The 27,067-nt window shown below is 38.3% G+C and overlaps 1 protein-coding gene across 1 annotated transcript in view; it reads right to left on the bottom strand.

The window, feature by feature from the left end:
- MYOM1 (myomesin 1) overlaps nucleotides 1-27,067 on the bottom strand; it is a 137,248-nt gene that overhangs the window by 107,270 nt on the left and 2,911 nt on the right. The window contains exons 2-3 of the mRNA XM_068562692.1: nucleotides 24,387-24,711; nucleotides 3,406-3,546 (exon numbers count right to left, since the gene is read on the bottom strand). Coding sequence (XP_068418793.1) covers nucleotides 3,406-3,546; nucleotides 24,387-24,688 — 443 coding nt within the window. The 5' untranslated portion in view covers nucleotides 24,689-24,711. The remainder of the gene's footprint in view (nucleotides 1-3,405; nucleotides 3,547-24,386; nucleotides 24,712-27,067) is intronic.

Below are 27,067 nucleotides of genomic sequence, written 5' to 3'. Positions count from 1 at the left end.
AGAATTGTACATTTGTTTTTCTTATAAGAATAATTACTTCAGGGCTTCCCTGGTGGCGCAGTGCTTGAGAGTCTGCCTGCCAATGCAGGGGACACGGGTTCGAGCTCTGGTCTGGGAAGATCCCACATGCCGCGGAGCAACTAGGCCCGTGCGCCACAACTACTGAGCCTGTGCTCTAGAGCCCATGAACCACAACTACTGAGCCTGCGCGTCTGGAGCCTGTGCTCCGCAGCAAGAGAGGCCGCGGCAGTGAGAGGCCCGCGCACCGCGATGAAGAGTGGCCCCCGCTTGCCGCAACTAGAGAAAGCCTCGCGCAGAAACAAAGACGCAACACACCCAAAAATAAATAAATTAATTAATAGAATAATTACTTCAAACTTCAAGCAAACACTGCCATTGTGTTTATAAGTCCCTGGCACCTGAATCTATATAGTTTGCTGACAAGTAGGACTCAACATTTGCTCAAGTTTGGAATTTCTCATGGAATATTACTAAAACATATGGTAGACAAATTAGTCCACCTTGCGTTTTACTCAACTTAGTGAGTAAATTTTAATTTCTTTTCCCTTCTCTCTATCTCTCCAAATATTAATAAGTAGTCTCTACCAAGGAAGTTATCTGCTATAATTTAGGGGGAGAAAAAGGAAGATGGAACATTTTTAGCTTAGTGTCCTGAGATAATTACCTCTAATTTTTTTTTTTGAATGAGATAGGAAGTGAATGAATTAATAAGTGGATACAAAACAAACCTCATGAGAATCTACTTGGAATTCTCTATAGAGGCTAAAATACAATATAGAGATTTGAAATGAGGTTTGTAATATGATTCAATATGTATAGTAATGGATTATATTCCATGCTAGTCCGGCCCCAAGTTGAGACAACTCTAAGTGACAGAACTTTAAGTTCACATGCCTTTTAACAGTGGAGGTGGCTCTAGAGGACAGAATGGAGTCATGGTTTCCCTGCCTTTTCCATTTGCAAATAAGGTAAACCTTGGGGAAAAAAACTGTAATTATTTCACAGGAAAACTCAAGTACACTTAAAAATATATTTTTGACCCAGGACAGCAGGGACATTTGCCTTTAAGTAAATATAAGTGCATGTCAGTGGTAACCCTGCTATAATTTGGGTACAAGAGCAAGAATATGATGCTAACATCAAAAACACACTACTGCAAATTTAAAATAAATTTAAAACCTTTCCAATACTCTATATCTGATGATTTCAATTTAAAATCTGTTGCTGACATAAAGTTAGTTCTACTTATCAGACTATAAGAAGTGGAATTTTCAAGTGCCATCCAGAAGAAACCGTATTCTCCAGAAATATACTACGACTGCACTTGTCAATCCTAGGGGGACTCTCAGCTCATCCACTACCAGCCATGTGACTTTCAGCAAGTCACTGAGCTTAGATTTCCTTGTCCAAAAATTGACATATTAATATTTCTCCAGGGCTGGATGGAGGACTTAGCAAGATAGTTTATATAATGCACCTAGAGTGATTCCCAGCAAACAATAGGTACTCAGCAAATGTTCATTATTTTCCCATCCTCTTAGATTGTTCATACTGTCAATACCATTATGCAGTGTTATTTTCATAGTAACAGAATATAGGAGATGGCTCCATATAAAAAATGAAGGCGAACTGGAAATAAAACCTAGAAGATAAAATTTTTATTCACATTTTCTTTTATCACAGTTTATTTTGTAAATTATCATTTATTTATTTTTTTAATATTTATTTTATTTATTTATTTTTGGCTGGGTTGGGTCTTTGTTGCTGTGCGTGGGCTTTCTCTAGTTGCCGTGAGTGGGGGCTACTCTTTGTTGTGGTGTGCGGGCTTCTTACTGCGGTAGCTTCTCTTGTTGCAGAGCACAGGCTCTAGGCACGTGGGCTTCAGTAGTTGCAGCACACGGGCTCAGTGGTTGTGGCTCGTGGGCTCTAGAGCACAGGCTCAGTAGTTGTAGTGCTTAGTTGCTCTGCAGCATGTGGGATCTTCCCGGACCAGGGATCGAACCCATGTTCCCTGCACTGGCAGGCAGATTCTCAACCACTGCGCTACCAGGGAAGCCCTAAATGATCATTTCTTGAGACTGGCCTGGAGGGGACAAAATGGTTTGGTTGGGAAAAGGCAGGGAGAAGATGGTGAGAGTGAGCAGCTTCACTTCGTGCCCACACAGGTGGAGAGGCATGCCATGTAGGTTAACACTAAGCTGACATGATTTTTAAATGATTTTTTTAAAAACAGAGTGAGAAAAAAACAGAAAATAAAATATTTCACTTCTCTAACCTAGCCATCTCCTAAAAGGAATATGAGTGTCATTAAACCAACTGTGAAGAGGCTGATTCTGGGCAAGCATACTTAACAATATAAGCATGTTTGTCTGGAAGTTCACTTTAAAAAATCAGATATAAAAAAAAGTCAAAGATATAAAATAAAAAGCTAAAAATAGAATATTGTTTATCCCCTTACCTTCCTAAGTAGGTTCAGAGCAATTATGACATTAGCTTCTGAAACAATTCAGAAAGGAACCATCAGAAAGCAGTGGGAAGAAAAAATGGAGGGAAACAGAGGTAGGTCACCCAAAATCACACCTGCATTATTGCCTAGTGATTTTCCTGAGAGCACTTGCCCGGAGAAGACGACTTCATTCTGAACCATCTTAGCTCTGTGAATAATTCTCCATTCAAAGGAAAATAAACAGGGAAGACTCAGAAAGTTCCTGTTAAACTTTAAGTTGGTTTCTTGGACAAGTCTCCTTTCAAGATTCCTTTGTATATATTATCATTCAAAAAAATGTTTATATTATAAACAGAAATTTGGCATTACACAAACTGGTGATTTAGTGATTATTTTGTTTGAACTTTACCTCAAAATAAATAGTAATCTATTTTACATTTAACAAACATAAGCCAGGCATTCAAGTTATGGTGCAATTCTTTTACTTAGTCTACGTTATCTAAGACTTTTTTTTCTTCATAATGAATAATAATTAAAACCACCCTGGCAACGAATCTACCTAAACATATCATCTGATTTTTTTCTTTTAGTTCACCCGATATTTTATAGTTTTAACCTTTCTTTCTACTCTAAACATAGTGACTATATATAGTGTCCAAACACTAGCATCCAATACTGGGCTTCTAATTTCAACTAGTTACATAATTAGAAATAAGTTGCTGATCATTCTCTTTTGTCATATAGCCATCCTATGTGATGGCAAACATTTTTACAATGAACACATCTCCCTCCGTGCATGGTTCTGAGGTTCCACAGACCTTTCTCAACCAGTACGTAGTAAGTGCTCAATAAATGACAGCTGCTATTATTATTACTACCTGACAACATCTACTCTCCACTTTCTAATAATCAGATCCAGGGAGAGAATCCGTACATACCGTCCTGAGAAAATGGGCACCATGTAGTCACTTGGCAGAGTTTCTTTCTTCTCTCCAGAGAGAAGGCTTTTCTTGGCTCTCTTTGTTTGGGGGCTCAACTTGGATGAATAATCTTCTAACATCAGACTGGAATCTGTAAGTCTGAAAAAAAAAAACACCCTAATGTTAGTCGATAATTTTAAAAAATGCTTATAAAAGGAAGTTTTAAGTTTGGGGATGTTTCACAGAATCCTAGACGGCTAATGTTATAATCATCTTTTATCTTTAGAGCTAGCGTGAGAATGCCCTCATATAATGCACTCTATCTAGACACAAGAGAAAAACAGGTCTATAGCAATTTTTTTAAATTGCAGTATAACTGCTTTACGATGCTGTGTTAGTTTCTGCACAGTGAAGTGAATCAGCCATATGCATACACACATCCCCTCCCTCTTGGACCTCCCTCCCCCCACCACCATCCCACCCAAGTACGCCATCACAGAGCACCGAGCTGAGCTCCCTGTGCTATACAGCAGGTTCCCACTAGCTATCTATTTTACACATGGTAGTGTATTTATGTCAAATTTCATGGCTTTTTCCCCTTTAAAATTTCGAGGGAAAGTGGCAGTGCTTTGGTAATAGTTCCAAATACCCTTTGCTGTTAAGTTAATGTTGGAAATTTAGGTGGTCTACATAAATGGTTTGGATACATTGTGTATCCAAATGCTTTCAGGGGATTGATACAAAAGCAGATTTTCTGTATTGGGAGCCCAGGCAATTCTGATGCAGGGCCTCTAGGTTCAACTTGAGGCCTTTATGTAGTGTAGACAGACTCCGTCTGAAAGGACACTGAGTTCATCAAACAATAGAGTTAATATACTTTCTGTGAACACACAGCATAGAGTGACTCCGAAAGTTACAGGTTTGATAAAGAACCCTTTGTTAGTGCTGTTGCACACAAAAATCCACCCATCCATGCACACTGGTGCGAGTGTACACTTGGAGGTAGTTATTGTTCTAATAAACCAAAAACTGTGTTAGCAGAGCGGAAAACATGACAGCAGAGATTGCACCTAGAGAAAAGAATTGATGAAATTAAAAGGACAACCTTAATCTATATAGTTCTTGAATGAAATGATGTGCATTTTCTTTCAAATGTATAGAATTTGGCATAAATTTCAGAAGTTCATGGACTCTGTGAACACTCCATGGGCTCAGGCTAAAAGCCTCTCGTCTACATTGTAATGAAAGATACTCACAATAGGAAGCTGTACAGGAACTCTCTGTACTATCCTTGTAACTTTTCTATAGACTTGAACTGATTCTAAAATTAAAAGTTAATATTAAAAAGGTCCCTGGTGTAGAGAAAATTTGAAGACAAAGTTAAGCATGTGAGTGGTGTGGCATGGAAAAAGCCAGCTGCCCAGTTAAAACAGCAAAACCTTCCAAAGTGTCCAAACCTTGATCATTTCCCAGTCTTTAAAAAGCATTAGCAAAAGCAAAGAGATTATCTAAATCAAAAGAAGACAGTACATATACAGAGTACAAAATGGATACATAATAATGCAAATAATCCTATCCCCTGCTAAGCAAGTAGCACAGACCTGCAGGGCTTCTAGAAAGTACAGGGGGTGCAAAGGTAGCCTGAGAGTATAGGGTGGGCTACTGTCTTTAATTCCTGGAGTGGAGTTGTAGCACAGAAATGGCAAACCTTTTCCTCTCCCACTAACTACCCCCTCCCCTAGGGTGAATATCTAGCTCTTATTCTATGATCAGCATTAATGCCAAAGGTTAGAACCTTGAATTCAAACTTGTGGCTTGGTTACCAATTGGAAGGCTTAGTGAAATTTGTTCCTGGCTGGCTGTTCCAGGCAGCAGCAAAATGATTGCATTCTATACCCCTAGCAGGTTACAAAGTACAGGCTGTGCTAATACAGTTCTAAGTTTAAAGTGGTATTTTCCTTCACTCCTTTAATTCCATTACTATACAAAATAAAATTAATTATGGAGTCTGTTTCATTTTTTTCTATTTATAGAACATTTGCATTTTCTAATTTTTCTCCTGTTTTTCTGTTTTTGCTCTTTTTACTTTTTACTTTCATTCTACTATCTGCAGTCATATTCTCATGAGCTCATATTTTCAATGTTTATTTATATCAAAACAGCTGTGATTTGTCATTCTTTTTCTTGTACTGTTGTTCCTTTTTTTCTGTCATTTTCCCTTTAAGATAAACCTTTAAAATGATTCACTTATTACATAGAATGTGCCAGAATGTGATTATTCCATTCTCACAAGTAAATCACAGCAGATGATTTTTAATAGTTAAACTTTATGGTAAAGATTCATGGTACTATCATCAGTTTTCACATAATATTTCATTTGGAACAAAAGGCTTCAAAAAAAGCATTATGATTTTATATATTATATAGTATTATTTAGAAAATCATATATTATATAGTATTATTTAGAAAATCCAAAGTATTTAGAAAATATCAAACACTTGTTATGCTCTCTAAAGTTTCTTCAAGCTTTTGAATCCTAACAAAAAAAGAGTGTGTGAAGGATTAGATGTTAAAATACTGTGCCAACAGACTATTTGGTAATGCTAAGCCATTTATCGAAGTTAACAAACAAAACTAAATCAGAGAAACAAAGTTTTAAGGAACTGACTATGCAATAATCAGTGTAACTAATTATTTGAAGGAAAGCCATGTCTATTTTGTTATGACCCAGGAACACTGAAGTCTAACATCTTATTCTATTGAATTTTAAAGTTAAATAATGTTTTTAGAGGAGTTCAATAGATATGTAAAACTTAAATTTCTTTTTTTAAATTTAAATTTCTTTGAAGTTACATCAAAGAGCTAAATAAGGGCTTGCTAACCTCTTGGGCTTTTAGTTGTATCTAAATTTTGAAAATAATACTCTGTCTTATAAGTCAGTTTTGAGTAGACACTTAACTTGATATGTATGGATCAATGTGGGTCTTTTAACTATTAAAACTATATTTAACGGGACTTCCCTAGTGGCTCAGTGGTTAAGAATCCGCCTGTCAATGCAGGGGACACGGGTTCAACCCCTGGTCCAGGAAGATCCCACATGCCGCAGAGCAACTAAACCCGTGTGCCACAACTACTGAGCCTGTGCTCTAGAGCCAGCGTGCCACAACTACTGAGCCCACGTGCTGCAACCGCTGAAGCCCATGCGCTCGGAGCCCGTGCTCCGCAACAAGAGAAGCCACCGCATTGAGAAGCCTGTGCATCGCAACGAAGAGTAGCCCCCGCTCGCAGCAACTAGAGAAAGCCCACGTGCGGCAACAAAGACCCAACGCACCCAAAAATAAATAAAATTTTTTTTTAAAACCCCTAAATTTAATGTTCTTTATGTCTTAAATCTTGAATCTTTCTGAACTTCAATTTATGAAGGCAGGGAAACTAAGCTATAGGTAAGGATTGATCTGCGTGTGCATGGGTGCACCCATGTGTCTGTAACTGTGTCTAGGTACATCTACCTGTACTCTGCTACTAATTGTGGTATGTCCTCTTAATATGTCTAAAGTTAGCAGAGTTTAAAGAAGTATCATGGTGTGTATGACATCATCACACCTATGACCAGCAGCACCACAGAGAAGGGATGTAGCCCAGGTACAGAAAGCTCTTTCTGGAAATGTCCCAGGGACTCAGAAATAGACTTGCACCTCCATCCAGTTCAAATACAAACAACAACAACAACAAAAACAACATAACCTTCTGCTCTTACAGCTTCATAATTATTCTTAACAGGAATAGCAAGAACAAAACTACTTATAGAATCTCAGAACTGGAAGAGATCTCAGAGATATTTATACCACACTCATTTTATAGATGTGGAAGACCTGGAATATCTTTGTAACTTGCCCAGGTTCATACAGCAAGTTGGTAGGTGAATTAGGACTAGCATCCACCTAGGTTAGTGTTCTTTCCACTACATCAGTGGTCTCTAACTTTTGTGACTGAGTCCTCTCAATCCAAAAATATTGGGGGCATGCCACCTGTATATATCTGTTTATTTATAAATTCTACACATATACTGCTGTATAAATATTCTCACTTTATGAAATTCAAGCAACAGAAAAATTTTATGGGCCAAATTTGACTTTTAAAAAAATACAGAAGTGCTCATATTTCTTCCTACACTTCCATGGCTTGCCTTCATGGATTCCCCACTTTGGAAACCACGACACCATGTCACACTGCCCATAATGACTCTGATGTTGATTTGCTATTCCTGAATTTATTCACATCAATTGAGGTTATGAAATCATCACAGTCCAATGAAAAATAAAGCATTAAAAAACTCATTAAACTTTACATGAAGTAAAATGCTAGTTCTTTAAAGTTATGTTGTCCTAGTTCCCCAGGATGAGTAACTTTATTCACACTTATGTTAAGCATGGATCTACTTAATGGCTATATTACTTTCTAAAAAAATTATGACAACCTATCAGCATGTTTCAGAAAAAATGATCGGCTGTAGACACGCATCCCTATTTGCCTACGGTTATATTGTATTATTGGTTTCCCTCTCTATCTTTCCCATTGCCTATGACTATTCAAGGAGGTGGATGGCCTAAGTTACCTTTGTATACTCAGTACTGTGTGCACTGCCTGATAGTGTTCAATAAACTTATTGAATGAAGTGAAATCAAGATTCATCCTCCTGTAATCATACCCTATCTCAGTGATTCTCAACCCTGACTTGCCATCAGAATCAGCTGAGGAGCTAATAAAAATGACCAATGCAGAGGTGGGACTTCTAGTATGGTGGAGTGAGTAGTTCAGCAGTTTCTCTCCCCAAAAAGCAATGATAAAACTGGATACAATTGTCAAAACCAACCCATTCAGGGCTCTGAAAGTCAACCAAAGGCATACACTACACTGACAAGTGCTTATTCATAAAAAGATACTGAACTTCAGGTATGAATAAGTGGAAGTCTGTGTGACATTCTTGCCTAGTCTTTCTCCACCCCCCACCCCCCAGCTCAATCCATAAGGTAGTTCTACCAAGGTGGGAAAAGGTGAGAAAATCATAATGTTCACTGCCAGAGGGGTTGACTTGACTTGGAGCAGAGCATGATAAACCTCCACAACCAGCAACATTGTGAGTAACACGAGCCATCTAAGTGGCAAACAAACAAGGGAAGACCAGCAGCTCAATCAATCACAGGATGCAATCACGGTTGCAGCAAGCAGCAGACTGGCAGGTCAGCCTGAAATTTAACAGGAAGATTTGAAAAATAAGACCACCATGGGGGGACTTCCCTGGTGGCGCAGTGGTTAAGAATCCACCTGCCAATGCAGGGGACATGGGTTCGAGCCCTGGTCCGGGAATCCCACATGCCGCGGAGTAACTAAGCCCATGTGCCACAACTACTGAGCCTGTGCTCTAGAGCCCACATGCCACAACTACTGAGCCCGTGCTCTAGAGCCCACATGCCACAACTACTGAGCCCGTGTGCTACAACTACTGACGCCCGCACGCCTAGAGCCCGTGCTCCACAGCAAAGACAAGCCACTGCAATGAGAAGCCCACACACCACAACAAAGAGTAGCCCCACTCGCCGCAACCAGAGAAAGCCTGCACACAGCAACGAAGACCAACGCAGCCAAAAAAAAAAAAAAACCACCATGGGGGCCTTCATAAGCTCTCCATGTGCCTGAATAGAAAAAAACTGGAGAGGGCTCAGGTTATCCACACATCATTGGCTAACTGTAAACCTGTGTACATGTGCAGAGGAGACACAAGAGAGTCTAGAGGTAAGCAAATCCAGGGCATACATACTTTAAAATTACCTGAACTTAAAAAAAAAAAAAAATTACCTGAACTTCAAATGTGCTCCCCAACACACACACAGATCTATTGCCAGAAGATGGAAACTTTACTGTCTTAAGATGCTTGGGCACAGTGTCTGACCATTCATTGATTGGCCATTAATCTATGCAAATACAAGGTGATCCCTATGAATTCAGGCTTAAAAATGAGAATGACAATTTTTAAAAAAAACTAAACAGAGACATCAGCAGTAACACAGTGCTAGGTAAACAGATTCTATAAATGTGTTTAGGCAAGTAATTAAACGAAAACAAAACAGAGCAACAACACATTTAGGGGAAAATTCAGAATCCAGAATTACTACAGTATATTATCTAACAGGTCCCATTTTCTTTTTTTTTTTTTTTGGCTGTGCTGGGTCTTTGTTGCTGTGTGTGGGTTTTCTCTAGTTGCGGCGAGCAGGGGATACTCTTCGTTGCGGTACATGGGCTTCTTATTGCAGTGGCTTTTCCTGTTGCGGAGCCCGGGCTCTAGGCACGTGGGCTTCAGTAGTTGTGGCTCGCAGGCTCTCGAGCACAGGCTCAGTAGTTGTGGCACACGGGCTTAGTTGTTCCATGGCATGTGGGATCTTTCCAGGCCAGGGATTGAACCTGTGTCCCCTGCGTTGGCAGGCAGATTCTTAACCACTGTGCCACCAGGGAAGCCCCCAACACGTTCCGTTTTCAATTACAACAAAAATTATGAAACACGACAAGAAATAGGAAAGTGTGACACACACCAGCAGAAAAAAATCAGTAAATAAAAAATGTCTCCAGGTGCACCCTGATGTTGGACTTAGCAAACAAAGACTTCAAAGCATTAATAAGAAATACGTTCAAAGGCCAATAACGGAAACCATGTTTAAAGAATTAAAGGAAAGTATTATAATAATGACCCAAAAAGAGAGACTGTCAACAAAGAGATAGGAATTATAAAATAGAAGCAAATGCATATTTTGGAGTTTAAAAGTACAATGACTTAAATGAAAAATTTATTAAAGGGACTCAACAGATTTTATATAGAAGAATAAAAAAAATCAGTGAATCTGAAGATAGAAATTATCTAATCTAAAAAAAAAACAACAGAAAAAGAATGAAGAAAAAATTTTAAAGCCTCAGAGATCTGTTAGACAACATTAAACATACCAATATATGAGTCATGGTAGTACTGGAAAGAGGAGAGAGAGAGAAAAGGTAGGAAAATATATTTGAAGAAATAATGGACTAAAATTCCCCAAACTTGATGAAAATATTAATCTATGGATCCAAGATACTCAAGAAACCCAAGTATGATACTCACAAAGAGATAACACGTGTAGATATATCATATATAGTCAAACTGTTGAAAGCAAAAGTCAGAGAGAAAACTTCAAAGCACCAAGAGTAAAATGATTCATCACATACAAGAGAACAATGTATTAATGATTGACTTCACATCAGAAACGATACAACCCACAGGCATTTGTATGACATATTTAAGTGCTGGGGGAAAAAGTAAATCAAGAATTCTATATCCAGCAAAACTATTCCTCAAAACTGAAAGCAAAGACATTGCCAGACAAAGACCGAGAGAATCCATTGCTAGCAGACCTGCCGTACAAGAAATGGTAAAGCAAATCCCTCACATTTAAAGGAAATGACACCAGACAGTAATTTGAATCCACACCAAAAAATAAAGAGCACCAGGAAGTAAATAACTGGTTAAATATATAAGCATACATATATTTCTATTTTCTTAAATTCTTTGAAAGACATAAGATTACATAAAACAATACTTATCACACTGCACTATTGGGTTTATAACATATACAGTTGTAAGGCATATGATAATAGTACAAAGGATGAGGGAGGAAATGGAACTATATTGGAGCAAAGTTTCTAAATTTTACTGGTATGAAGTTAATATAAATCTGAAGTAGATTGTGATTAGTTAATATGTATATTATAATTTCTAAAGCAATCCCTTAAGAAAATAATAAAAAATAGAGTCAAGAAAGAAAGGAATTAAACGGTACACTAAAAATATCTATTTAACACAAAACAAGGCAGTGAAGGAGAAACAAATGAACAAAAGAGATATGAGATATGCAGAAAAAATAACAAAACTGGTAAACATAAGTCCAACCATAGCAGTAATTTTATTAAATGTGAATGGATTAAAAACTCCAAGGAACAGCAGAGATTGTCAGAATGAATTTTTAAAAATCCAACTATATGCTGCTACAAGAGCCACATTCTAAATTCAAAGACACATATTGTTAAAGTAAAAGGATGAAAAAGATATACCATGCAAATAATAACCATAAGGAGCTGGAGTGGCTATATTAATATCAAACAAAATATACTTTTAACTAGGAAATATTACTAGAGACACAAAGAGGGACATTTCATAATGATAGGAAGGTCAATTCCTCAAAAAAATATAACAATTATAAATGAACATGCACCTGCCAACAGAGCCCTAAAATATATGAAGCAAAAAATGACAGAATTGAAAGAAAAAATAGAAAATTGAAAATAGCTGGAGATTGCAATACCCCACTTTCAATAACTGATAGAACAACTAGACAAAAATCAGCAAGGACATAGGAGACTTGAATAACACTATCAATCAACTTGATGCAACTGACCTTTCTAGAATACTTTACCCAATGACAACAAAGTACATATTCTTTTAAACATTCTCCAGGAGAATTTATATGCTAACTCACAAAACAATCTCAATCCATTTAAATGAATTTAAACCATACAAAATATATTCTCTGATAACAGAAAAATTAAGTAAGAATCTACAACAGTAAGAAATTTAGAAAATCGTCATATATCAGGAAACTAACAACATATTTCTAAATTACCCACAAGGGAAAAGAAATCACAAGGGAAATTAGAAAGTATTTTGAACTACATGAAAACAAAAACACAACATATCAAAATTTATGGGATAAAGCTAAAGCAGTTATTAGAGGTAAGTTTATAGCTTTAAGTGTCTATATTAGAAAAGAAGAAAAGTCTCAAATTAATAACTTAAGCTTTCATTGTAAAAGTTAGAAAAAAATTAAATATGAAGCAAGTAGAAGGTAGATATAATAAAGATTAGGGAGGAAATCAATAAAATAGAAAACAGAACAACAACAGATAAAATCAGTGAAACAAAAGTTGGTTCATTGAAAAGATCAAGAAAATTGACAAACCTTACACTAGATTAACCATGAAGAGAGAAGACACAAATTATCAAGAACAAGAATAAAAGAGGAGACCACTACCAACCCCACATAAATTAAAAGGCTCACAAGGAAGTATGATAAATGCACTTATGCCAAAAATTTAGACAACTTAAATGAAATAGAAAAATTCCCATAAAGATTCAAACTACAAAAACTAACTCAAGAAGAAATTAAAAATCAGAACAGATCAATAACAAGTAAAGAAACTGAATTAATAATTTAAAATCTTTGCACAATGAAAAGCCCAGGCCCATATGTTTTCACAGATGAATTCCATGGAATATGTAAAGAAGAAACAAACAAATCATTTCCATATATTTTCAAAAACAGAAGAGAAGGGAACACTTCCCAACTTATTCTATAAGGCCAGTATTACCTGATATCAAAGCCAAACAAAAACATTATAATAAACAAAAAAAACACACAGACCAATAGCCTTCAAGAACACAGGTACAAAAATCCTTCACAAAATATTAGTAAACTGAATCCAGCAACATATAGCCAAGTGGTATTTATTCCAGGAATGCAAGGTCGATTTAACAATTGAAAATCAATCAGTGTAATATACCATATTAACAGAATAAAAAACAAAAAAAATTATCACTTCAATAGACGCAAAAGAAGTATTTGACAAAATTCAGCATCCTTCATGTTAAAAACTCTCAACAAAAGAGGAATAGAAGGATAGTTCCTCAATCTGATAAAGACCATCTATGAAAAATCTAGAGCAAGTATCATAGCTAATAGTAAAAAATTAAATCCTTTCTTCCTAAGACAGTAAGGGAACAAGGGTGTGATATTTGCTCTTGCCACTTCTCTTCAACATTGTACTGAAGTTCACATTATACTGAAGAATAGCCAAGGCAATTAGTAAAAAAAAAATTGAAAAAATTGGAAAGCAAGTCTACCTTTAGTTATGGATGATATAATCCTACATGTAAAATTGCTAAGGAATACAAACACACACACATGCACACACACACAAATGCTACTACTAATAAATGAGTTCAGCAAGGTAACAGGATACAGAATCAAAACACAAAAATCAATTATACTTCTGTTTGCTAGCAATGAACAATGCAAAAATAAAATTAAGATAATTCCATTAACAATACTATCAAAAAGAATAAAATATTTAGGAATAACTTTAACATAGAAGTATAGCACTTCTACACTGAAAATTACAAAACATTATTATGATAAGTGAAACAAAATCTAAATAAACAAATATCCCATGTTCATGGATTAAAAGAGTCAACATTGTTAAAACACACACATTTTTCAAAATTGATTTACAGTTTCAACATAATTCTTATATTGCCAGCAGACTTTTCTCTTTGTAGAAATTAACAAGGTGATCTTAAAATTTATATGGGAATATGAAGGAATTACATAGGCAAGATTTTTTTTTGTAGAAGAGGAACTAAGTTTGAGAACTTACATCTACCAATTTCAAAACTCTTTATAAAGCAATAATAACTAAGAAAGTGTGGTGCTGGCATAAGGACAGGCATACAGATCCATGCAACAGAATTGAGAGTCCATATATAAACCTTTTTACTTATGGTCAGTTAAATTTTGATAAAGGTGCTAAGGAATTTAAGGGGGAAAGGATAGTCTTTTCAACAAATGGTGCTGGGACAATTGTATATCCATAAGTGAAGGGATGGATTTAGAACTTTACTCAACATCACATACAAAAAATTAATTCAAAATGGATTATTTCTAAATGTAAAGTAAAATTATAAAACTCAGAAGATAAGAGAAATTCTTTATGATGTTGAGTTAGTCAAAGAGTTCTTAGATATAACATTAAAAGCATGATTAAAAAAGGAAAAAAAGTGATGAACTGAACTTCATCAAATGTAAAAGTTCTGGTCTTTGAAGGACACTGTTAGAAGAATGAAAAGACAAGTCATAGAATGAGAGAAAATATTTGCAAACATTAATAAAGGAATTGTATACAAAATATTTAAATAACTCTAATGATTCAATAATAAGCAGAAAAAAATCCAATTTAAAAATGGGCAAAAGATTTGAGCAGGCATTTCACCAAAGAAGATACACAAATGGCTACCACGCACATTAAAAAGATGGTCAACATCGTTAGCCATTAAGTAAGCACAAGTTATAACCACAATGAGACCCCACTACACACCCAAAAGAATGGCTATAAAAAATAAGACAGAAAATAACTAATGTGGATAAACTGGAATCCTTGTACCTTAGTATGTGAATGTAAAATGGTATAGCTGCTTTGGAAAAGAGTAGTTTCCTGTAATGTTAAACATAAACTTAGCACACAACCCAGCTGATATTCTAGAATGTGCAAAACAAGGTTCACTTCAAACAGAAAGCCTTAACTTTCTGTAATAATTTCATTTATTCAACAGAAAACTTATTTAGTATCCACTGTGTGCACAATAGCGTGCTTGAAGCCAGGGTGGGAGGGGGATATGAAGATAAATTAGATAAATTAATGACTCTTGATAGGACTTCTGTGGTGGCGCAATGGTTAAGAATCTGCTTGCCAATGCAGGGGACACAGGTTCGAGCCCTGGTCCGGGAAGATCCCATATGTCACAGAGCAACTAAGCCTGTGCGCCACAACTACTGAGCCTGTGCTCTAGAGCCTGTGAGCCACAACTACTGAAGCCCACAACTACTGAAGCCACAACTACTGAAGCCTACAGCCCGTGCTCCGCAACAAGAGAAGCCACCACAATGAGAAGGCTGCGCACCACAGCGAAGCGTAGCCCCCGCTCTCCTGCAACTAGAGAAAGCCCGCGTGCAGCAACGAAGACCCAATGCAGCCAAAAATAAATAATAAAATAAAATTAATTAATTAAAAAAAAAAAAAGACTTGTTTTCTGAGAGCTTTACCATCTAGTAGGCGAGTAAATGCTACCAGGCCTGATGTGTTGAATTATGTCAATCATGGAAGAAAGGATGGAAGGACAGAAGGAAGGCAGGCAGATAAGCAGAAAGATTAGAGCAAACAAAAGTTGAATTCACAGGCTTGGAGACAATTTCTGTCTGGGGTTATCAGGGAATCCTTTGTGGAAGAGCTGGACATTAAAAGATGGGTAGGTCATCCCAGGATGACACAGAGATATGTGCAAAAGCTTGAAAATAGAAGTTCCATTTTCATTGCTGACTTATCTATGTGTTGCCATTAGACTTTACTGAGTCGCCACAAAGGAGCTGAACTCATTTTTATTATTCTAACAATTTTCCTTTAAAACCGCTTCTTCATATATATTTACAACCTAGCACTGCTGCGTATAAACAAAATGCTCAGCTGTTTCCCAGAAGGGAGGAAAAGGTGGTGGTTTTACTGAGCTATGGGTCAGCTTCTAGTAAACTGTCCTTCTTGGCTGTCTTTGGTCATTTGGTCAGCCCCTCCTCCTCAGGGCTTCTGGGATCAGAGGGTCCATCTCTTTCATCTTCAGAACCCCCTGGAGGGTCAGGAACAAGCACTTGGAGTTTGCAGTCTCTTTTCTCATTTCTATCTTTCTATCAGCTGCATTTTTCCCTGTTGCAAAACTTGAAAGACTGTACTTTCCCTGGGTTTTGTGAAAGGTTGTTTTGGGTCTACTTTTGATATACAGCAGCTTCGTCCAACATTCCTCCTTTGGTATGGGTATCATGTCAGCCTCAACACTTTCTACTGACCTTTTGATTCTCCTGTTTCCCAATCTAAACTCTTAAGGAACTTTCAGGAGAACATCAAAGTTAGTGGATAAGCAGGAGGCTTTGAGTCCTTTTTTCACTAATATACTTTCCAGAAAAGGTCTCTTATAAGATACAAGCACGAATTTAGTTTGATCAACATCATCCTTGAAATTTACTGACATGCAGTATCATAATAAATAACAGTCCCTTGGCCTTTCTTTCTGTCTTTGCATTATTTACCTTATAGTTATCCTGTTTTCCTCTCTATTTCAGTCTCTCAGCATAAAAATATCTCATTTTTACTTTTATTTTTATTTTTTTATTTATTTATTTATAAATATTTCAGTTTTTTTTTTTAACTTTGGGTTTATTTTATTTATTTATTTATTTATTTATTTATTTATTTATTTATTTATTTATTTATTTATTTATGGCTGTGTTGGGTCTTCGTTTCTGTGCGAGGGCTTTCTCTAGTTGCGGCAAGTGGGGGCCACTCTTCATCACGGTGCGCGGGCCTCTCATTATCGCGGCCTTTCTTGTTGCGGAGCACAGGCTCCAGACGCGCAGGCTCAGTAATTGCGGCTCACGGGCCTAGTTGCTCCGCGGCATGTGGGATCTTCCCAGACCAGGGCCTGAACCCGTGTCCCCTGCATTGGCAGGCAGATTCTCAACCACTGCGCCACCAGGGAAGCCCATTTATTTATTTTTAATTTATTTATTTTATTTATTTATTTTTGGCTTTTTTGGGTCTTCGTTGCTGCGCGCGGGCTTTCTCTAGTTACGGAGAGCGGGGGTTTCTCTTCATTACAGTGTGCAGGCTTCTCACTGTGGTGACTTCTCTTGTCGCAGAGCACGGACTCTAGGCACGCGGGCTTCAGTAGTTGTGGCTTGCGGGCTCTAGAGCGCAGGCTCAGGAGTTGTGGCACACGGGCTTAGTTGCTCCGTGGCATGTGGGATCTTTCTAGACCAGGGCTTGAACCTGTGTCCCCTGCATTGGCAGGAGGATTCTTAACCACTGTGCCACCAGGGAAGCCAAAATATCTCAGTTTTAGTTTTTAAAAAATTTTAGTTACTTAAATAGTAATATAACCACAATTTTTTCTTCTATTTATTGCCTTATTGTTTCCATTATTTAAATTTCCGCTGACAAGTAACATTTTACTCTCCTGTTTAGTAATTTGCCACAGCTAATGTATAGGTAGACATGTCTAAAAACAAATACCAGGGGGGGTCTGAACCACTTCTCAACATGAATGTTAGAACAGTCATGCTCTAGAAAAGGCTAGTGGGTAAAACACTGAGAGACAAATCTTTATGGTTATCACATACACCCTTCAGTTTCTATCCATTCCTGGCTATTTTAGAAATTAATTTAACCCGACTGAGTGAGTAGGCCTATTTTTAAGCAGAAGTGAAAGAGTCCACTCCATATTTCCTAGATATATTATGCAGGACACTTGACCGTAATATCAGGAGATGCCTTATAGAGTCTAGGTCTGTGGACTGAAAATTGTCCAGGGTTGGTAAAAGTTAGCCTTATTAACTTATTTACAAGGCAGCCCAGAAACCCACATTCCACCCCACTCTGAGGATGGTCACTAGGGTTGACTAGACTTTGCATGAAGGTTACCTTCCTCATTTGAGGTGCTCCTGCTATCTCCTGTTTCAACTAGAAAGGCTGCTGTGGAAAAGGTCAAGCCTGCAGCAAGGGCTCCTTGGGCTCCCACAGCTCAGAGAGCTCTGTGGGGAAGCTCAGTTACACTCACTGCTCGGCCAGCAGTGGACAGAGTTAACATGTTACCTCTGAGCGATGGGAGGTAACTGCATGGCCCTTCCTCCACCTTTGGCTACTCATTCAATTCCCACTCTATGAGGGGACATGTCTTCCTTCTCACAGCCTGATTCACCTGCCTATGGAAGATTAATGCTATTCTGGGGGTATCTTGTAGCATCTAACCTTGAATTTAACCTGCAAAAGAGCCTGATGAATAGTATTTTCAATGTAGAAACAAAGCAAATGAAGCAGAGAATGAATCACGTCTTTCTGGGCCTCAGGGTATGTTATCTGTGGAAGGAGGGGCTTGAATTAGATGAGCTTGTGGTCTCTTCCTGCCATTCCACAATTCTATGGATCTACAAATTGGCAATTGTATGAAACTGGTATTACCAGGAATGATACTCCTAGTTCTCTCTCTGCAAACAAGTTGCAGGTTTACAGCAATGAGAGTCGGAGATTGATGCGTGGTGAAGGCTACTCTCTTTGGACGCAGGGTTTATTTTGGGGATTCAGAACACAACTCAATTGCCTTTTAAAGAAGGAACTGGCAATAAACCTGTCCATTTCTGGGAGGAATAAAAAAGAATAACTGGCTTTCTGCTTTCATTAGATGTTTCCCCTGATCTTCTCCTGTCATATAGGAAGTAATATGACTCATCACTTTCTTAGTACTTAAATTCTGGAAGACAAATCCCAGAATGCTGTATTTGCTACCCAGAAACTTATGGTGCCTTTTCCTTATATATAATAGTTAAATCTTTCTTTAGAGAAGAGGCTATATCTTAATCCTTCTTACCCTATTCTATTTTTTATTGCTTCCATAACATTTATCACCTTTTAGCATGATTTAAATTCAGTGTCCTTTTTATTATATTTATTGTTTATGACCTATCTCTCCATGCTAAAATATATGCTCCAAGAGGGCAGGAATCTTTGTCAGATTTATTCAGTAATTTATCCCAAGTACCTAGAGCAGTGCTTAGCACACAGGAGGCACTCAGTAAATATTTACTGAATGAATGAACAATACCTAAACCTCACTAAACGGTCCCTACGTGCCCGCTATTATACTACACACCTTACATGATTATCTCTTTTAGGGCTGCCAACATGAAGAACAATCATTTTCCTTATTTTACAGATGAAGAAACTGAGAGTTTACAGGCATATCCAAAGTCGCAAGTGTAATTGCATGTAAGTACAGGCTTATTTGACCCCAAAGACTATCCACTTGCCATTACGTTAGAACATCTAGAAATGGAGATATAGAAAATGGACACTAATCCGATACCCATAGCTGAGGTCAAGACACACAAATGTCCACAAGGCAGCAGACTTCTTTGGGTAGCATCGTTTGAAACCACACTGGGTTGGGAAAGGGAGCAAGTCTTCAGATCCCCCTCAGCCCTGCTGTAATCAGATCCATCAATAAAAGACAGGGGTTTGTGTTTTGTGGTCTCTGTTTTTAGCATTGGTATCTTCTGTGAGAATTACAACTGGTTTGAACATTAGCACATTAGTTCTCTGCAAAGTCTAGAAGTTTCAAAAGAGGTTATGATCTGGGTAACAACCAAGGGTCAATCAATGTGACAATGTGACATGAGTGTAGGTGAGGGGCACAATTTAAGGTTAGGCACAGTGCCCAGGGCAAGTCACTCATGTTTCAGTTTTCTTATTCCCAAACTGTTGTCTTCCAGAGCCCTTGTTAGTCTCCAGGTCTGATTCTAAGTGACAGTTAAAGAGTGTGTAAGGTTCCAGGTTTGGCATTCATAATGCCCCTGGGATTTTCTAGCTATTGTTTCTACCTATTGTTCCCTGCTCTAAATCTTGGTTTCTCCAGGGGAAGCAGGGGAAAGAAAAGGAAGCATAATGCAAAACTACACATTGATGCTTCAAGAAAAATATGGTAGCCATGTAGTCAAGGGGAGTTACTGGGAACTTGTAGAAAGGGTGGGGGACTTGGGGTAGGTTGGGGTGCTCAAGTCACTATTCCACTATTTGTTAGTGTAAGGAAGAAAAGTCATTTAATCTCTTTGGTCTCCAATTCTCTCATTTAAAAAAAAATATTTTCTTATTCTTTGTACATTTTTTTGTGCTATTTTAAAAATTTGTTTATTTATTTATTTATTTATTTGGCTGCGTTGGGTCTTTGTTGCTGCGCATGGGCTTTCTCTAGTTGCGGCGAGCAGGGGCTACTCTTCGTTGAGGTACATGGGCTTGTCATTGTGGTGGCTTCTCTTGTTGAGGAGCACGGGCTCTAGGCGTGTGGGCTTCAGTAGTTGTGGCTCACGGGCTCAGTGGTTGTGGCTCATGAGCTCTAGAGCACAGGCTCAGTAGTTGTGGCGCACGGGCTTAGTTGTTCCGCAGCATGTGGGATCTTCCCAGACCAGGGCTCGAACCCGTGTCCCCTGCATTGGCAGGCAGAGATTCTTAACCACTGCACCACCAGGGAAGTCCCTCCAATTCTCTCATTTTAAAAATGAGGATAATAATTTCTACTTCTCAGAGTTACTGTAAAGTGATATAGAGAATGCTATGCTGAACAGCATCATATGGGCTGGATTTTAATCTGTTTAGAATCAGAGAATCTGATGCCTACCATTACCACAGAGGGTTGAGGGGGCCATCACCCAAGAACTGTGCTGTGTTGTTCTCTGTTTTCTGGAAGTTATTCATTTCTACTTATCAAGCATAACAAAATATTTCTTTTTTACTTCCATCTTACTCAAAAGAAAGGATGGCACCCTGATTTCCATATACCACATTCCCTGTAAACATCTTCCTTATTTCATCCTAATTCCTTAGAAAGGGATCTTCAGGTCACACACTGGGCTGTCTGATATTTATATGTAGACTTTTTAGTGCAGTGGTTGTGACCTTTGTTGAACCACAGAGTTCTCTGAGAATCTGATAAAAGCTAGGGCCCTTCTCAGCAAAAAAAAAAAAAAATTTCATCTGTGCCTAATTTTGCATATAATTTGAGATCATCCAAAACTCTGTTGAAACTATTCATGGACGAGGCTAAAAACCCTTGCCTAATGGTTGCAAAGTGGTCATGAGTACCATTTCTCCTTTAATCTCTAATAGTATTTGTGAATTACTAACATAAAACAATAGTCTTGTATCATTTTGTTTTCCTGAATTACTTTCTTTAATTTAGTTTTTTTTTTCTCACTGTGACTAAGAACAAAAGCATTTAGAATAAGCCTTCCAGAATTTATTTTATAGCCCTTGGCTAAGAATGCAATTGGTAAACCAATCTGAGCTAAAACCACACTGACTCTGAACAAGCCATTGTTCTTAAGTCTTAACTGAGGTCAGCCAAGCCCTGAGCACATATAAATCTCCATAGTTTCCACTTTACTACTGGACATCTAACTACAAAGCAGAGGCTAAAAATAGATCAAGCCTAGTGTTCACATACACTCCACAGAATTGCATTTCCAACCCCACACGAGTTTTAATTAACAACACTCTTCGCAACCAAAGAGAGAGACTTCATTTAGCAGGGAAAAGTTGATCCACTTTGAAAAAGCTAAAATACAACCTGAAGGAATTATGAAGATTTTGAAATGTTCAAAGAATATTATCTGCTCCTGTTAGCTCTAGGTCTAAAAAAAGAAAAACTAAAATACCCCTGGGATTAGGTTAGCTTTCTTTTCTTTTATATTGCATTACACAAAGGAAAAAATATTGACATCTTCTTCCCTTTCTTGTTTCTAGGTCTACATTTCTACTAAGTGGAGTTGCTCAAACATAGCAAGCCATTAATAAATACCTACTTACCTACATAAGTACTTATAGAGCAAGAAGGAAGATGTGAGGTCGAGTATAGAAAAATAATTACAGTTCTACTTCCTACACAAAGTTTATTATCTGAGGCTCTTTATAGTTAAAATGGCTAAGTCTTCCAAAGCTAACATAGAGCAAATGTTTTCTGGATAAAATATAAAGATGCTCAAAATTTCAATTACTAATATTAGATATAATTTATCAGATTGTAAATAAATATGAATATTGCATCTGTGGTTAAAAAAAGAATTTGTATAAAATTAAAATAATTTAAACAAAATTTAGCAATAGAGTTTAAGAAGTAAAACTCTTTGAATTACAGATTCATAAAACTCTGTAGCCTCTACAGCATTGAGGGAATGAAATAAGTACACAAGGAGTTACCTTAACAACTGTATGGTAATAAAAATACCCATTTTCTACATTTTCTATAGACTTGGCACAGACAGACCAGGAAAATGGATATTTAAAACATAATCTTCTCTATTACAGGACAGCTGCTTTCCTAAATGAGGTTCTTAAACATATGTATGGGACATTCTTCAGGAGAACACAGTGATACTGTCACATAGCATGGTGCTCATTCCTATTTCCTTTGGAAGGCAGGTATTTGAAACAAGAGCTAAAAGAAATGAATTCACCTCCTCACTGACAATATTTCCATATTTGCAGCTAATTTGAGGTCCTTACGAATATCCCCTGGCACACATGACCCATGAAAGTGAGATTGTAAAACGATCCTGTTCCATTTGAAATGGAATTTCAGAACGTTGCCATCACACATTCCAGGTAAACTCCAGAGACTCTGGTACTGAACATGCAGAAGCTCCCAGGAGGTCGATGTCAGTGCCCAGGAATCACAGCCGTGGATCAGGTACTGCTTAAACCCACAGGGATTCAGGCGTTTCTGCCTTCAGAAACTGTCCTTACATACAAGCCACCATATTATTTCCTCAGTAACTTTTTTAATTCCCAGAGATAAACACCTTCTCCAGTTGCCCTAACAGATATTTTGTGGACTTAAATTTTGTAAGACAAAATTATATCTGTTTATAACAAATAATGCAACCTATGCCAGATGGAGGAGATTTGAGGCAGCAGGTGATTACTGATCACATAGCCCAGGAATTTTTATGTTTTGAAGTTCAGCAATTCTTTCTGTGGACTATAGACAGATGTTTAATAAAATCACATGAATCTTGCAAGTGTGTTTTAATCCCCATGACACATTTTGCTCTGGATATGGAGAAAATAAAAATTGGCTTGGACTGAGAAATTATCTGCCCAGCATTTATCAGGCTGCAACAACAAACACAGAGAAACCAAGCTCAAGGTTCACAGGAAATGTGTCTCCCGGGGACACTGCTGCAGTAGAGGGTTGTGATAACCTCCTCCTTTGAGTGACTACAGGCTCACCGGGAAACTTTCTTCTCTAATATCAAACATTATCAGTAGGCTTGCTGTTTGAAATTTTATCAGGAAGAATGAGATATTGCTTTCTTGCGTGGAGGAGTTGCTGTTGACACAGAGAAGCAGCCTCAGTTCCCAGCCCAGGTGCTGAGCTCCACATAAGGGGTTTCTAGATACAACAGTCCTCATTTATCTCAGCTTGACTTGTTTCCAAAGCAGCAGGACACTGGATTCATTTTTCAGACCAGACCTGCATCTTAACTCCACTCTTCCTAGAATCCTACTGAAACTCTCTTTTCCTCTGGTGTGTGGTCTCCCTCATTGCAATGGGTTAAATCTAACTTTGTCAGAGTACCAGTTTGCTCCTGGTATTCTTAGGCTGACTGAGATAGGGCCATGTTTTTATAAAATGCCCTGGCTAAAGAAAATATTTGCTGCTTGAATAATAGCTCGGAATTTTAACCTTGGCTTTCATATATTGAAAGAATAGAACCCATCTCTGCTGTAGTTTGGGATCCTGTGGTCTGTGAATTTCAAATTCTATTCTCATCTACGACTTCCCTGGTGTCGCAGTGGTTAAGAATCCGCCTGCCAATGCAGGGGACACGGCTTTGATCCCTGGTCAGGGAGGATCCCACATGCCGCGGAGCAACTAAGCCCGTGAGCCACAGCTACTGAAGCCTGCGCACCTAGAGCCCGTGCTCTGCAACAAGAGAAGCCACCACAATGAGAAGCCTGTGCACCACAACGAAGAGTAGCCCCTGCTCGCTGCAGCTAGAGAAAGCCTGTGCGCAGCAACAAAGACCCAACACAGCCAAAAATAAATAAATAAAATAAATTAAAAATAAATAAATAAAATAGGAAGTTAAGACTCTGCATGAGCATTTCTTAAAAAGAAAAAATTCTATTCTCATCTAAGTTGAAATGTTCTCAGGACCAGGAAACCTGCTGTGAGTATTGAAATGAGGTTTCCCAGCTCTGCTGCTGCTGAATATTGAACACGACTTGTGGCAAAACTTCTCTGCTTCTAGCAATATTGCAGTTGGCAATTCAAGCAAGACACCCCAGGGTGGCTGTGAAGCTTTTTGTGAAACTCAGAGAAGGAAGGTAAAGGGAAATCGTAGACATAAGTCCCAGGCCTCCCAAAACATGGCCTTGCTCCATACCTGGTTTAAAGGTAGGGCTGCCAGTAAGAAGATAAGAAAATGTGACATGGGGGAGTTATTCAGAGAAGGTGGCTTTGCCCTAAATTTGTAAGGCTGCTTTGGACATACCCGTGGGAGTAGCCATAGTCGTAGGCTGAGGCAGTCTTCCGACTGACTGCAGATGAGAGGGCAGACTCGGAGGCCTGGGAAGCCTGCTGCTGGTAGGACGTGGCGGACACCTGGCTGAAGGCCTCGGACTTCTGGCGGTGGGCAGCGGAGGAGCGGCTGCTGTAGGCAGTGGAGCCATGGGTGTAGATGGCCGACCTTTTCTTCTCCTGCTGGTACTGGCTCATGGTGGTGTGAAGGTCTTTGTTGCGGTAGCTGCGATCATAGTGCTCGTGAAGTTTCTGATAAAAAGGCAGAGACATCATGTGCCCCCAGGGAACCAGGCAATCTACAAGAAAACAACAGTTTGGGGGTGAACTATTAAGGAACAAACCCAACAGAACAATTCATCTAAACCAACATGTAAAAATTAATACTCTTTTATCTGTTCCAAAGAGTAAGTGGAAACTGATGTGAAGGTTAGTTTAGCTGGTTACTCAATAAACTCCTTGCTTCATAGCCCAGATGTACCCCCTCCTATCACTGTGCTGTCTTCTCCTTCTTTTTTTAAATACTTAGGAGATCTTTACAAAGTTTCCCTATTGTGCTTTTTCCTTAGACCTTTCATAGCATATATTTCTAATTTTTTGGCATTTCATTCTGACTGGGGCTTCATCTGAGAGAATATGTAATGATGGAGAGTCTGCGTCCAGCCAATGTGGTTTTCATTCAACAAATAATTACTGAGAACCTATTTTGAGCCTGGTACTATTCCAGCACAGGAAATACAGAGATGAACAAAACAAACAAAATCCCTGCTCTGATAACCCTATATACAACCTTATAATCTATTGCAAGAGATAGACAAATAGAGAAAATAAAGTGTAAAGTATATTAGAACTTGTTAAATGCTATAGAGAAAAATAAAACAAGAAGGTGGGATGGGATGCAATTTAAACAGCATCATCAGGGATGATGATGATGACTGAGCATGAAAGTGACATCTGAGCATGAGAATATCTGGGGGGAAGTGTTCTGGTTAGAAGACCATTGCAAAGGCACTGGGGTGTGAGCCTGCCTGTTGTACTCCAGGCATGGCAAATAGGCCAGTGAGGCTGCGTGGAGTGAGGGAGGTGCAGGGAGAGGTATAGAAGATGATGTCAGGGAGGTGGAGGGTGGGGAGGGCAGATAGTGTAGTGTCCTATAGGTGACTGTAAGGACTTTGAATTCTATTCTGAAAGGGCTAAGGAGTCATTGGAAGGTTCTGAGCTGAGAATCACTCTTGCTGAGTCTGAGAATAGACTGTTGAGAGACAAGAGTGAAAGCCAGGAGACCAATTAGAAGGCTGTTATGGGCTGAGTTGTATCCCCCCAAAAATTCATATATAGACGTCCTAACCTTCAGTACTTCAGAATGTGACTGTATTTGGAGATAAGATCTTTACAGAAGAAGTGAGGTTAAACTGAGGTCATTAGAATAGGTTCTAATCCAATACAACATGATTGGCATCCCTATAAGGAGAGGAAATTAGGACACAGATATGTACATATACAGAGGGAAGACTGTGTGAAGACACAAGACGATGACCATCTACAAGCCAGGAGAGAGGCCTCAGAAAAACCAGCCCAGCTGACACCTTGATCTCAGATTTCTAATCTCCAGAATCATGAGAAGATAAATTTCTGTTGTTTAAGCCATCCAGTCTATGGTACTTCATTATGGAAGCCCTAGCAAATTAATATAAAGGCCACTGCAATAGTCCAGGCTAGAGATTATAGTGGTAGCAGTGGAAGTGTAAGAAGTGATCAGACCCTGCATGTTTTGCAGGTAGAACCAATAGCATTTGCTGAAAGTTCTGGATTAGGGTGTGAAAGAGAGGAATGAGAGATGGCTCCAAGGATTTTGCCTGAGTAATTGGAAGACTAAAACTGCTATTAACTGAGATGAGCCAGGAGTGTAACAAAACAGCAGTTCAGAATGGAAGAACAGGAGACTGGTTTGAGACATTCTACATTTGAGATACCTGCTAGACACCCGAGTGGAGAGATTAAGTGATTAATCTTAAACTTAATTAAGAGATTAAGTTGGATATGTGACTCTGGAACACAGGGTAAAGGTTCAGGATGGAGACTTACATTTGGGACTCACCAGCATTTAGATGCTATTCAATGCTAAAAAAAAATAGATGAGAATGAAAGTCCTAGGACTGAACCCTGGAGGATGCTTATATTGTCATATAACAAGCTCTCTTGAATTTCACAAATACTTCAAAAAGGTATAGTGTCAAGGCAGAAAAATTCCATTAAGAACATGAAGGCTTCTAGTCTTCCCACATAAAGAAGCAAGAAAGTCAGTCATCAGTGTAGCAGTTTGCATTGTGAACGTGACCTAACAGTCCTACTGAAAGTCAAAAATAGGTTTGCTTAGCATAAAGAGGGGAGACTTCAGACTGTATTATCTTGAATAATCTGTCCACTGACAGAAGCATATCAGCCATATTGACAACCCTGGATGAAGTAGTGGTTTTATGGAAGTCCCCTCTTCCATTTTAAAGAAATTTATTTATTTATTTGTTTATTTTTGGCTGCATTGGGTCTTCGGTGCAGTGTGCGGGCTTCTCATTGAGGCGGCTTCTGTGCCACCAGGGAAGCCCCCCTCTTCCATTTTTAATGCTTTTGTGCATGTCAAATTTTTTACAAGTGAAA

The sequence above is a fragment of the Eschrichtius robustus genome, chromosome 14 (assembly GCF_028021215.1).
Source record: "Eschrichtius robustus isolate mEscRob2 chromosome 14, mEscRob2.pri, whole genome shotgun sequence".
In the NCBI taxonomy this organism is placed as follows: Eukaryota; Metazoa; Chordata; class Mammalia; order Artiodactyla; family Eschrichtiidae; genus Eschrichtius; species Eschrichtius robustus.
This window is presented reverse-complemented; position numbering and strand designations above follow the sequence as displayed.